Source organism: Miscanthus floridulus, chromosome 5, assembly GCF_019320115.1.
Source record: "Miscanthus floridulus cultivar M001 chromosome 5, ASM1932011v1, whole genome shotgun sequence".
Lineage (NCBI taxonomy): Eukaryota > Viridiplantae > Streptophyta > Magnoliopsida > Poales > Poaceae > Miscanthus > Miscanthus floridulus.
The window spans coordinates 79,970,089-79,984,399 of record NC_089584.1 but is presented as its reverse complement, the minus strand read 5'-3'; the positions used below and the strand labels follow the sequence as shown (position 1 = coordinate 79,984,399).

General features: G+C 46.7%; 1 protein-coding gene and 1 long non-coding RNA gene across 2 annotated transcripts; one reads left to right on the top strand and one right to left on the bottom strand.

Annotated features, from left to right (window-relative positions):
• Nucleotides 1-13,931, top strand: LOC136452426 (uncharacterized). The gene is made up of 4 exons (XM_066453037.1): nt 1-359; nt 480-591; nt 11,577-11,716; nt 13,495-13,931. Exons 1-3 carry the CDS (start codon nt 11-13, stop codon nt 11,704-11,706), a joined length of 591 nt encoding a protein of 196 aa, XP_066309134.1. The 5' UTR covers nt 1-10; the 3' UTR covers nt 11,707-11,716; nt 13,495-13,931.
• LOC136452425 (uncharacterized) lies at nt 7,294-8,374 on the bottom strand. The gene is made up of 2 exons (XR_010758833.1): nt 7,957-8,374; nt 7,294-7,721 (listed from the first exon to the last, which is right to left on the bottom strand). It is a non-coding gene; the product is annotated as an uncharacterized lncRNA (long non-coding RNA).
• Nucleotides 13,932-14,311: the final 380 nt, after the last annotated feature.

The window sequence follows — 14,311 nt, the reverse complement described above, 5'->3', positions numbered from 1 at the left end:
GCCAAAGAAGATGGCGTCAGCAGCACCGTTCCCCAGCAGCCTCCTCTTCCCGACCAGACCAAGCACGCCACCGCTCCCGTCGTCCTCCTCCCGACCGTCTCACACTCACTCCCGCCCCCACCTCCGCACCCCATCTCCGAACCCTAATAATCCAGCGGCCGCGCCGGCGTCCTCTCGGATGGAGGTCGCCCAGCCCCAGGCGAGCGACGCCCAGGGAGGGGTGGAGGAGCCGGCCATGAAGCTGCTGTTCGTGGAGATGGGCGTCGGCTACGATCAGCACGGCCAGGACATCACCGCCGCCGCCGTGCGCGCCTGCAAGGACGCCATCACCTCCAACTCCATCCCCGCCTTCCGCGGCGGTACGGAACAAATTCGCCGACCGCTGTCCCCTGCCTGTTGGGCATTCCGTCGAACATGTCGACGGCACGGCAGGAGATGCTGAACTGGGTTGTTTTGGTTGTGGGCTGCGCCTGCTGCAGGGTCCATTCCCGGAGTGAACACCGACCAGATGAAGCTGCAGATCAAGCTCGGGGTGCCGAGGTCGACGCAGCACTTGCTGGATGCTGAGAGAGTCAAGGCCGTCTTCCCCTAGTGAGCATTCCCTCTCTCCCTCCCTCGTTTCTTCCGTGGTGCCTGTTACAACTTTGAAATTTAGCATCCAAGTGCCGGACAGTTACAGTGCAATGGTGTGATGGGTTCGCAGTTCACAATGAAGTAGATATTTTTAGTGCCCTGGTAATTGCTGAGAATCTGAGATGATGATTTCATGAGCATACATCAGTGGTTGGGGAGCACAAATAGGGCTCTAAATTTGCAGCCCTGTTTTATACTTGGCCTCTGATATAGTCACAGAAGTCATCACTTGCAGAATGTATGAGCCTAAGACAAGGATGTTTTCTTAGCACAATTGCATGAGGACCCCTACTCATTGATCTGCATAGAAAAACTTTTCTGGCTGTGGTGCTCATAAGTCATGACAGTACGGAAATTTGTTAAGAGTGGTCCTCATCAGTTGAGATTCCACAGAATGTCTTGGCACAGAGACCACAATACCAATGGTTTAGTTTAGGCAGTTGTGGGCTTTGATTAGAGATTCCATATTCATGGACAACCCTATACTAGCTCCTTGACCTATGTGACAGAATAATATTCCTTTCTCTGGCCTCATTTCCCCTAGTAACCTGGGTGGAGCTTATGGCTGTTTTCGGTCCATTACCAGATGTCGCCACGCCTCATTTCGCCTAACGTTAGCTGATGTTTGGTTCATGATGGAAGTTGCAGTATGGCACACGCTTCTTACGCGCCAGTAGTTCATTTTGCATGTCGTAGCTCGCCTAAAGTGTGGTGCTGTTTTCATGCGCCGCACTTATGGCATGGCCAAAGCTTGGCATGCGGTAAGGAGCCAAACAGACCCTAGAAACACCAGATTTTCCTGCTTTGGTCAAGCTTGTACGACATGTTTCTTTAAGAGTCCATTGAGTCAGCATCAACATCACAAATGAGAATACAACAACAACATAGCCTTTTAGTCCCAAGCAAGTTGGGGTAGGCTAGAGTTGAAACCCACCAAGAGCCCCAAGTAACGGTTCAGGCACTTCAATAGCTGCTTTCCAAGCACTCCTATTCAAACATAGATCTCTAGGTATATCCCAAGCTTTCAAATCTCTTTTTAACTCCTCCCATGTCAATTTCGGTCTTCCTCTACCTCTCTTCATATTATTAGCTTGGCTTAGGACTCCAAAATGCACTGGTGCCTCTGGAGGTCTCCTTTGGACATGGTCAAACCACCTCAACCGATGTTGGACGAGGTTTTCTTCAATTGGTGCTACCCCTAGGCGATCACGTATATCATCGTTCTGAACTTGGTCCATTCTTGTGTGACCACAAATCCATCGCAACATACGCATTTCTGCAACACTCAGTTGTTGATCATGTCGAATCTTTGTAGGCCAACATTCTGCTTCATACAACATAGCCGGTCTAATCGCCGTTCTATAAAACTTGCATTTTAGCTTTTGTGGTACTCTCTTGTCACAGAGAATGCCAGAAGCTTGTCGCCACTTGATCCACCCTGCTTTGGTTCTATGGCTAACGTCCGCATCAATATCTCCATCCCTCTATAGCATCGATCCCAGATACCAAAAGGTATCCTTCTTAGGCACTACTTGACATTCCAAGCTCACATCTCCCTCCTTACTTTTAAGGTATCATAATTTAGTAAATATCCATTTGAGCCATCACACCACCTAAGACTGGCAAATACTTCAAATAGGACAGCAAAGAATGTGTGGTCAGTATTATACTAAAGGATGGTGTTGGAATCTTCAACACTACAATTTCTCTGGGTCCACAAACAAAGGGTAAGTCTGTCTAAAAAAATAAGGACTAAGTACGTCCTTTTTCAGTAAAAACAATATCTTGCACATCATTGATACTATAATATTTTTTGTACCAACTAGTGAGAAGAGACAAGCGTCCTAGCCTTCCATCAAATATCATGGCAGATTAGTTCATTTTATTACTGTGCACTGGGTTGTGGAATGTTTAATAGCCACACCATGTAATTTTATATAAGATGACTGTCAAGTTTGTAAAAGAAATAATTTATGTGAATTCATAATACGTACGTGTATGTGGGTGTTATATCTTACGAAAAGTTATATTTAATTGAATCATTGTGAAAGAATGTTGTATCATTTGAAATTGCGGCCGGTACTCATGCAGTTTTCATGTTGAAGACTACACCTTTCAGTATACTAATTATTCAGTAGGCATTCAACATGATTGTCAACACAGATTGACAATGTAAAAACCTGATCAAAATCGAGTATCATGGACTAGATGGTATTTGGCAGTACAAGTATCACTAACGAAAATTAAGCAGGCATCTTCTCAAATTCAGTGGAATATATTTTGTTAGAATGACCAATATCAATGCTGCAAGCTGGCGGTAGATCCTTTTGGGGGCCAAGTTAGGCTACTCGTGGGTGGTGGACACTGATACAAGGCTGTCATGGTATGGGATGTTATGGACGTGGAGTCCGGCCCAGCATCAAGGAAGGCGCCCACGAGCAAGAGGCCAAGGAAGCCCAATCCAAGAGTATCCGGCCCAGAATGGCATAAATGAGTCCAAACCCCGCTGCGCTGGTGTACGCTGTGAGACAACAGCTGTAATCGCTATAACCGTGAGGGGAGAGAACGAATCAATTTTGACTTGGTTGTTGCCGGAGTAGTTGGCGGCGAGCTGCGGCTCGAGATGGCCGGCGGCAACCTTGCCCACCGGAGCTTGTAAACTCCATACTATCCAGTTCTAAATCAGATTCATAGTAGTACCCATAGTAGTATCGTTACATCTGGTATCAGCTTCAGTTCGATTCCGGGAGCCACACCACCATTGTTTGAGGAGTTCATCTAGCACCATGACGACGGAAGTGATGTTGGCCGAGATCCTAGCCAAGCTGGAGGAGGTGAACACCCTATTGGGGATCCGCGCTGGGCCACCGACTCCTTCATCCCCTCCATCGATCCCCACCCACATCGCTGGCAGCGGTGAGGACCAGGAGCGAGGAGACCGTGCGTCGGTGGGCTTCCCCAACAGCACGCCATCAACGGCCTCCACGATGGACGCGGATTCCGGCTTCTAGTCGGGCGTCACTGAGCTCCTTGACCCACCCGCCTCCATCGACGGCCACCTCGGCATCCTCTTCGACGCCGACGGCGGGGGCGTCGACCGCCTCAGACGCCTCCCCGACTCGCTCCTACGCGACATCGTCTCTCGCCTCCCCATCAAGGACGCCGCAGGCACAGCGGTGCTCTCCCGCCGCTGGAGCCCCATCTGGCGCGCTACCCCGCTCCTCGCCTTCGACGACTTCCACCGCTTTGAGGGGGCCGTGCCCAGCGAACTCGTCGCCCAGGCCCGCTTCGGCTTCTGCTCCGTTGATTTACTTCCAGCTCGGGACCTGGCGCACAAGGTTGCGGCAAACCTCTTCGCCGTGCAGCGTGGGGCGCGGGTCATCTACGACGCCAATGCACGCAACGCCGTCCCGGGTAACCACCCCACCACCAGCACCCTGGTGACGGCCGCCTCGGCCTCACACACCCCTTCCCTAACCTCCACTTCAAGCCAGGAAGCGACTCTTGTCTTCCAGTTTGGCACCACCGAGCTTCTCTATGCCTCGCCCACCAGGTGCTCGACGCTGGGTCTCTACGACATCGCCTGTGTTACGGTGTCTGTCATCCCACCTTACAACATTGCTACCGACACCCAAATCACCTGGAGCGAACACCTGCAGACCTTGCACGTCAGGTATCCGGTGTTATTCCCAACAGTTGGTTCTGTCTGGTTGTGTTTGGGCATTGAATCCCTTGATGCCAACAAGGCGTTGGAGATAATGTTTCATGGTTTTACTGTTTCTGATTTGGCTGCCAAAGACATATATGAATATGGTGGGGCGCCTTTGGTGTCCCAGCATAGCAGGTCCCAAGCCCTGGTAAAGGAGGAGGGTTGTGTTAAGCGTGGCGAGCCAATGTAAAAACTTAGCCACTTTAATGGAGATGAAACCCGAAAGAAAATCGTTGGGGCGTAACCCTCTTAGCGACGCGCCATATCGGAACCCGGGTATGGTGTTAAATGGGCAAGGGCCGGGTCGTCACCCCCGTGACGCGTCGTGTCGTGATCTGGGCATGGTGTCAAGTGAGCAAGGATCGGGTCGTCGCTTCCTTAGTGGCGCGCTACATCGGCGCCCGGGTGTAGTGAAAAATGTGCAAGGGTCTTCGCATCTGGGTCGACGGGTGCGAAGGGTAAGGAAGCTAGTCGAACCAACTAGGATCCGTTTAGGTAGTTGGAATGTAGGGTCACTTACAGGTAAGTTAAGAGAATTAGTTGATACCGCGACTAGGAGGCGTGTAAATATATTATGCGTTCAAGAGACTAAATGGAAGGGTCAGAAGGCGAAGGAGGTGGACAATACAGGTTTCAAGCTTTGGTACACAGGGACAGTCGCGAATAGAAATGGAGTAGGAGTTTTGATTGATAAGAGCCTCAAGAATGGTGTGGTGGGAGTGAGAAGGCAAGGAGATAGGATTATCTTAGTCAAGCTTGTCGTTGGTGATATGGTCTTGAACGTAATTAGTGCGTATGCCCCCCAAGTAGGCCTCGACGAGAGTGCTAAGAGAGTTCTGGAAAGACTTAGATGGCCTGGTTAGAGCTATACCTAGTAGTGAGAAGCTTTTTATAGGAGATCTTAATGGGCATGTAGGTACTACAAGCGCAGGTTTCGAGGCAGTTCATGGAGGTTTTGGGTATGGTAGTAGGAATCAGGAGAGGGAGGAAGTTCTGGACTTCGCGGTAGCTTTTGACCTGATGATAGCCAACACTTTCTTTAGAAAGAGAGAATCTCATCTAGTGACCTTCAGTAGCGGACAACACTGTAGCCAGATTGACTTTGTCCTTGCAAGAAGAAAGGACAAACGAGCGTGCTTGGATTGCAAGGTGATACCAGGGGAGTGTGTTGTTTCTCAACATAAGCTTTTGGTGGCAGATTTTCGTTTTCAGGTGCGTGCCCGTAGGGATAAACAAGCTAAGATTGAAAGAACAAAGTGGTGGAAACTGAAAGGGGAGACGTCAGAGGTATTCAGGGAAAGGGTTATCAAAGAGGGCTCTTGGAAGGAAGAAGACGACATAAACAACATGTGGGAGAAGATGGCAACCAACATTCGGAAGGTGGCCTCAGAGGTGTGTGGAGTAACCAAAGGAAGTGGAGGCGAGGCTAAAGATACTTGGTGGTGGAACGAGGAAGTCCAAAGGGCTATTAAGGAGAAGAAAGAATGCTATAGACGCTTGTACCATGACAGAAGTGTGGACAACATAGAGAAGTACAAGGTGGCAAAGAAGACTGCAAAGCGAGCTGTAAGTGTGGCAAAGGGTAGAGCGTACGAGGATCTTTACCAGCATTTGAGTTCGAAGGAAGGAGAGAAGGACATTTATAGGATAGCTAGGGTTCGTGAGAGAAAGACACGGGACTTCAACCAAGTTAAGTGCATTAAGGATGAAAGGGAATATCTCTTGGTGAAGGAGGATGAGATCCGACATCGATGGTGAGAGTATTTTGATAAATTGTTCAATGGTGAGAATATGGACACAACCTTTCAGTTGGATGACTCTTTTGATGACACCAATAGGCGCTTTGTGCGGAGAATCCAAGAATCTGAGGTCAGAGAGGCGTTGAAAAGGATGAAAGGAGGTAAGGCGATGGGACCGGATGATATCCCAATCGAGGTGTGGAGATGCCTCGGGGACATAGCTATAGTATGACTAACCAAGTTGTTCAACCATATTTTTCGATCGAACAAGATGCCTGATGAGTGGAGAAGTACATTGGTACCGATCTACAAGAATAAAGGGGATATTCAAAGTTGTACTAATTACCGGGAAATTAAGTTGATGAGCCATACTATGAAGCTATGGGAGAGAGTTATCGAGCATCGCTTGAGAGCAATAACGCGGGTCTCTATGAACCAATTTGGTTTCATGCCCGAAAGGTCAACCATGGAAGCCATTTTCTTAATAAGACAAGTTATGGGGCGGTATAGGGAGAAGAAGAAGGACCTACACATGGTTTTTATTGACTTGGAGAAGGCTTATGATAAAATACCAAGGAATGTTATGTGGTGGGCTTTAGACAAACATAAAGTCCCAACGAAGTACGTCGGGCTCATTAAGGACATGTACAACAATGTTGTGACGAGAGTTCGAACAAGTGATGGAGACACGGATGAATTCCCGATTAGGATAGGACTACATCAAGGGTCAGCTTTGAGTCCTTATTTGTTTGCTTTAGTGATGGATGAGGTCACAAGGGACATACAAGGGGACATCCCTTGGTGTATGCTTTTCGCGGACGATGTAGTGCTAGTTGATGAAAGCCGGACAGGAGTGAATCAGAAACTGGAGTTATAGCGGGAGACTTTGGAGTCCAAAGGTTTTAGACTCAGTAGAACTAAAACCGAGTATATGAGATGTGACTTCGGCACTACTACTCGGGAGGAGAAAGATGTTAGTTTGGAAGGTCAAGTAGTGCCTAGGAAGCATTGTTTTTAAGGCGATAAGTCAAGCCGCGGCGACCCGCCCATTTGACTCGACTAGGCGTTTAAGGCGCGCGGCGAGGCGACGCCATATGATCATCTTAATATATAATGCTACTAAAATTCAGAAGCAAATCATACCTTAATATTGTCAAGTCTTAGCATATAATACCATAATAAATAGTGCTACCAGAGTGCTAGTGCACAACATAAAGTAGCAAAATAGTTCTCATCACTCAATAGCAACAAATTAGTCTCTAATGACATAATATAACTTAATGACTAGTGCTGCTAGGGCAAAACAAATATAAATAGCATAACTGCAGATCTGAAATCTAACGTGAGCATCATCTAGGGATGATCATTTAAGCAGTTTTCCATCTCTACTCTAATTGCAGTGGTAGTTTTCTTGCACATCATTGTATCTCCAAAGCCACCCGCTAGATGCTTCTTCAGCCTTCTTATCCCTCCAAAAAGTGAGACACCACATAGAGTGCAGGCCACTACATCTTTGTTTTGAAGGTTTGGCCAGTAGCCCTACTTCCATCCTGGATCCGCAGAATTTCCCTTCCGAGCTAAATCAGTCCTGGGATCATAATTGCTGATGATGGAAGATGGACTTGCCATTGTGCTATCAGCTGTAAAAACAAAGAACTTGAGCACTTCCAGTCAGCATATGTATAACAAAGCCACAAGCAGAGGAAAGACATGGAAAGAAACAGAGGAAGAGGAGGGAAACAGAGCTGCAGAGGAGATGTGAACTGCAGAGCACATCCAAGTCGAGCAGAGGCAGTGCACATCCAAATCAAGAGCCGGGGCAGTGCACATCCAAGAGGAGGGAAGCCGAAGGGAGAGGAAGTGATGCTTACGTACCTATCCTGTGACCTTACGAAGAGAAGGGGAAGGCGCCGTGAATCAATCAGCAGAGATGAGGGAGGACCAGAGGAGGGGCAGGAGGCACAAATCAGGGTCGCAAATCAGTGGAGAAGAGGAAGGGAGCCTCGAATCGAGGAAAGAAGCACGTGGAAGAGATGGGGTTTGACCTTGCGGGATATGTAGGCGCCTGATTTCCCGCCGGTGCTTGACTCCCGCCGGTCTCGTTGGCGCGCAAATCCCCTGCGTCCTTTCCCCCTCCCGCGCACAGCCCCTTTCCCGCTCCCGCGCCTGCGCGCGCATCTCTTTTCCCGCTCCCGCGCCCGCGCGCACACGCACAAGCTCGTGCGGCATCCGCCTTGGTCCGTTCAGGCCTTAAACAGCGCCAAATCGCGCCTAGCCGACGACTTCTACTGCAAGGCGGACGCCATACCGCGATTGGTCGTGGCGAGGCCGACACCCAGCTTAAAATAGCGCCTGGACGCCTAGGCGACGCCTAGGCGTCGCCTTGGAGACGACTTAAAAACCATGCTAGGAAGGATACCTTTCGATATTTAGGATCAATGCTACAGAGGGACGGGGATATTGATGAAGATGTTAGCCATAGAATCAAAGCAGGGTGGATGAAGTGGCGGCAAGCGTCTGGTGTCCTATGTGACAAAAGGGTACCACAGAAGCTAAAAGGCAAGTTTTATAAGACGACGATTAGACCTGCTATGTTGTATGGTGCAGAATGTTGGCCTACGAAAAGACGACATGTTCAACAGCTAAGTGTCGCGGAAATGCGTATGTTGCGTTGGATTTGCGGTCATACAAGAAGGGATCGAGTTCGGAACGATGATATACGTGATAGATTAGGGGTAGCGCCAATTGAAGAAAAGCTTGTCCAACACCGGTTGAGATGGTTTGGACATGTGCAACGGAGACCTCCAGAGGCACCGGTGCGTAGTGGAATCCTAAGCCAGGATAGTAACCTGAAGAGAGGCAGAGGAAGACCGAAGTTGACTTGAGTAGAGGCAATAAAAGGAGACTTGAAAGGATGGAATATACCCAAAGACTTAGCCTTAGATAGGAGTGTTTGGAAGACAGCTATTCACGTGCCTAAACCTTGATTGCTTCGGATGGGTTTCAACTCTAGCCTACCCCAACTTGTTTGGGACTTAAAGGCTTTGTTGTTGTTGTTGTTGTTGTTGTGCCAAGGTGACAACAGTATGGTTCAGTGGCTGCTACTCTACCGACACCAGCAACATCATTGTTGAATTTGTAGCATGTGATGATCTTCAAACTACAGATGTGCTGCACAGTCACCTGTTAGATATGTTCATGGCCTCTAGCAATCCACCCAGTACTCGCAATGTCAGGCCTCAGCAAGGTAGTAAGATGTCAAAGCCTCCATAGTTTCAGTTTATTGATTTGGCTAGATCATGGTCCGAGAAGATGCTTTTGACTGATGTATTTCTGCTTGAGTCCTCACCCTGGCACACTCTCAATCTGGGTTTTAATCCATCTCATTCACCTCACAAGCTGCAGTGGTTTCAGTTTCTTCAAAGTGCTGCACATGCTGACGAGGGCAACAGAAAAGAAGCTGTTGATCTATTTCTGTCAATTTTTTCTCAGATTTGGCTTTTCACTGAGATACTTGCTGCAGAAAATTACAGAGTTATTTCTAGACTGTACAAGCCTAATGCTCTGGCTGCTCTCAGATTATGCAAGCACTTGGTTAGCAGTTACACTTTTCAGCTAGAAGGGACCTATGCACAGCTTGATTTGAAGGAGGGCAACTTAAGTCATGGGCATTGCCAGTTGCTGAAATATGCTATTGGCTTTATGGTACTTGCAAGTCAGATGGCCTCTGAAATCATTCAAAGTGGATGGTTAATAGCACAGCTTAATCTATGGCTACTATGGACTAATATGAGTGCATATCAGTTGTTTATGCTTGAGTGGCTGCTGTCTTCTTATAAGGAAAATGTGGAGTTAATTTTGGTTGCAAACATCAAGGAATCTCTGAATTGGGTTTGGCCATTGCTTCTGAATTTTGCTAATATCCCACTAGAGAAAGTCGAGCAATCACTCATGGCACAATTTCTTGGAGTTATGCCGAACTTTATTCTGAATCTGGCATGTGATTGTGTTGCTTGTTTGAGAGTTATGGGTTGTACTGAGGCAGTATATGCACTTAAGACAGTGTATTCAACTTATATATCTTGTGACAGTCGTACTCCTTCAGTGCTGGTGATTCAAGTGTTTGAGGTATACATGGGTGGTCAGTTTGGTCAGTTTCTGATCATATACACAAATGGTTCTAAGGCCCTGTTTGGTTGAGCTGTGGCTGTGGGAAAAAGCTGCTGTGGGCTGTGAGCTGTGGAAAAACTGCTGTGGGCTGTGAGCTGTAGAAAAGCTGAAAGCTATTTGGTTAAACAAGTATAAAATATACCTTTTATCTTTATCTCTCTTGAAACAACTATGGAAGAGCTTTTTATTCCACCAATTTCGAAAAGCAGAAAGCCAAAAGCCAAAAGCAGGGTCAAACCAGCTTTCAAAAATGAACTACGGAAAAGCAGCTGCTTCTGAAAAAGCACCCTCCAAAAGCAGCCCCTTTGGTTGGGCTTTTGGCTTTTAGGGCCAAAAGCCAAAGCCAAAAGCCCAACCAAACAGGGCCTAAGTGTGCATGGGGCTGTGACCAGCTTGATCTAGAGAAAGAGCTTAAAATTTATCGGCACCTTGTTGTCTTGACACATCCTGGAGGTCATTTTGTGCATGAAAGTGTCACACTATTGCTTTGGCTTGGGATTTTCAGAGTGTTCAAAGATTCTGTTGACACATATTGCACTGCTCATGACATCAAATATGCTGCAGCTATTACATGGGTACAAATACAGCTGAGTGCTTTCAGGTTTATCAAATGTCAGTATGATGATTCTTATTTATATCTCCTGGCGGCTCTTCGCCAGAAACTGCTACAACTTCATTGTACTGCAGTCTGCTGGAGGCAGCAACAGCTCAATCTACTTGAGGTAACTGAGACAATCATTGAAGAATCAAAAGAACTGCAACTATAATGCAGATTTTGGATTTTGTTCCCATTCAGTCAACCTGACACTTTTGTGCATCTGAGAACCCCTAAGATCTACATAATGAGTGAATTTTGGCTTGAGCTCTTAGAATCCGTCTTCGACAACGGCTTGAGGACAAGCCGTGTTTCAAGGAGGGGGGAATGTCATGGTATGGGATGTTATGGACGTGGAGTCCGGCCCAGCATCAAGGAAGGCGCCCACGAGCAAGAGGCCAAGGAAGCCCAATCCAAGAGTATCCGGCCCAGAATGGCGTAAATGAGTCCAAGCCCAGCTGCGCTGGTGTACGCTGTGAGACAACAGCTGTAATCGCTATAAACGTGAGAGGAGAGAACGAATCGATTTTGACTTGGTTGTTGCCGGAGTAGTTGGCAGCGAGCTGCGGCCCGGAGCTTGTCCATACTATCCAGTTCTAAATTAGATTCATAGTAGTACCCATAGTAGTATCGTTTCAAAGGCGTGCCCTGATAAAATGTGCATTGCTGCGTAATGATATGTGCGTTTTGTGTCTGGATCTCATGTGCCGTTTCCTCGATCTTTTTGCAGCGGCAAGATAATCAGCTTCGAGGTCGTTGATGGGGGCATGATCTGTTCAAGCGGCGTGTGCCTGGAAGCAATGGGGGATAAGAACGATGACTGCTACATAGTCAACGCTGCAGTGTATGTCGGCTACTGATGTAATTCCGGTAAGAGTTGCTTTCACCTGGTACCTGAACAGTAGAGATTGGTTATGGCTCCTCAAATTTAGAAAACTGCTCCTACTAGAGATGTTTTCCTACAATCCTACCGCATGAGCCAATAAGCATGCTGTTGCTATCAGCATTCCCAGTTCATTTCCATGCGCGCTTGGTCATTCTTGCGATGCAGATGCGTTGGCTTGGCTATCAAAACTTCAGCAACAGCACCGCGAGTGCTGGTCATAGTTTTTTGGGGGGGCGGCGATGCAGGTTCTGGTCTTCCAGACCTTTGATAGTGCTGCAGGCTGCCGCCGCCCCGATGCCGACTGGCGACGGCTGCTGCTGCACCGCCGTGTCCTCAATGAACTCGTTGCCAGGTCGCCAAACAGATCGTGGCCGCAGCGTGCATCCACGCACGCAGTCCGGTTTGGCCCCAAATCCATCCAACCAACCAACAATTTCTTTCTTTTTTTGGCAATACGCTGAACGTGTTACATCTTCAACAGTTTCTAAAATATCACTATCACTTGGTAAACTAATGAGTTTTTCAAGTGACTAAAAAAAACTTGGGAGCATATTTGTTCCAACAATTTAGAAAATCTCGTTCCTAGAAGAAGGTAATTTTACATCAAAAATCCTGAACTATTTCTAAATCACCTTAACTATTTTTATACATTCTCTCTTGTACATTTGTATCAGGAATCCTGTCCTACTTCTTATTCTTTCCGACGTCCTGCCACCTTAGATCGGCGTGATTGATATGTGCGTGTATTTATCCGTGCGATGGATTTTTTTTCAAGTGCCAAAAGTTTGGGTGGTGAAATTGAGAGTTGTTGGAGATGTGTTTTTTTTATCTTGCCAAAAAGATTGTTCTGGGAACTCACACTCTTACTTGGCTAAACAAATACTATACCCATGCCCACGCCCAATTTTTTACTCTGAGATTTGTCGAAGCTAACTAGATCGGCATCCAATTCAATAAGAAAATTATTGTGATATTAGAATGTCATGAATGTATTTTTAAAAGAAAAACAAACTGCAGGCTGTCCACTACTATTATCTACAAGCCAATAAGAGTGTATTCAATCACAAGCAAATCTTGTGATCACTTAGAGTGAGGTTGCTGGCTTGCTGCGAAGCTCACAAAAAAACCCTCCCGCAATCCCGTTAGAACTAAATGAAGAATCCAAACCTCCCAATAAGACAGTTTCAATGAAATGTCAATATGTCAACTGCTAACATTCTCCAATTGTGATGTATTCCAACCACTTTGTATTCATCTATGACCATAAATATTCCTTTTTTTAGGTGATACATAACCATCCTCCTACCTTATGGCTTCTTTTGGTCGTAGTAGCAGCACATGCATAAATGATAAACGTTAAAAATTGTCAGATCACTAAAATTTTCAAGTCACTCCTGAGATATTGAAGGCTCATGTGCATAGGATTGCCTTCCAAAAAATACAAAGGTCTTTTTTTACCATTTATATAATTTCGGTTTTCTTATGTCTTGAGTGGAAAATTATTCTTTCTGTTGTATTTTGACAACCATGATAACACCCAACCTACGAGTTTTTTGACTTATCAAACATTTAGTTACTTGCATATAAATGCATGAACTTGCATGGAAATAGTTTTTGGCAAATTCCGGATGCTTTAGTCTTCAAAGCAAGTGAAAAAGGTACATATAACTTGTTCATCAGCAAGGGAAGCGAATTTAATTACTTTATATACTAATGCTGAAACTTGCACAGCGATAATTTTTTTCCCATAATGATACCTCAGGGCTACCGTTCTTTTAAGGACGGGACCGACCCGCTTGTCCCCGCGCCTCGCACCGCGCACCCTCGCCCGTACCTCGCGCCGCCCGTGCCTCGCACCTCCTACCGTGGCCGCAATCCATCTGCCTGTCGAGTGTCGACCGTGTGTGACCTCGAGCTCCACGTCAATAAACCTTCATTGGAGGGCAACAAGTAGATGAGCACATGTTGCAACCGTATGTTTCATATGTTTTAGATGTATGTTGCATATGTTTTATCTGGATGTTTCAAAAGTATATTTATTGCATATGTTGCAATGGCTATACACGTACGTTGTAAGTGTATGTTTTAAATATTTTAGCTGTTTCAAACGTATGTTTCAAGTGTTTTATCTGGATGTTGCATATATTGCAATGCCTGTAAACGTATATTGAAGTGTATGTTTCAAATGTTTAAACTAAACATATATTTCAAGTGTTTTATCTAGATGCTGCATATGTTGCACTGGCTATACACGTATGTTTCAAGTGTATATTTCAAATGTTTTAGCTGTTTCAAATGTATGTTGCATTGGTCTTACATATACGTTGCAAGCGTACGTTTGTAAATATTTCATCTGTTTCGAACGTATGTTGCAACAAATGCTTTATGCTGCAAGTGTTGCATGACCAGACGCCGGAAGTGGGCACGGACGAAGGTGGTCCCCTCGGGCATAGCGGTCCCCGCGTGTGCTCGAGAAGCGAAGCGGGCATGGCGGCCCCACATGCATGCGCAGGCGTATGCGTACCCAGCAGCAGGCGGGCGGGGAGGCGCGGCAGCAGCAACGTGCGGTGACAATAGCA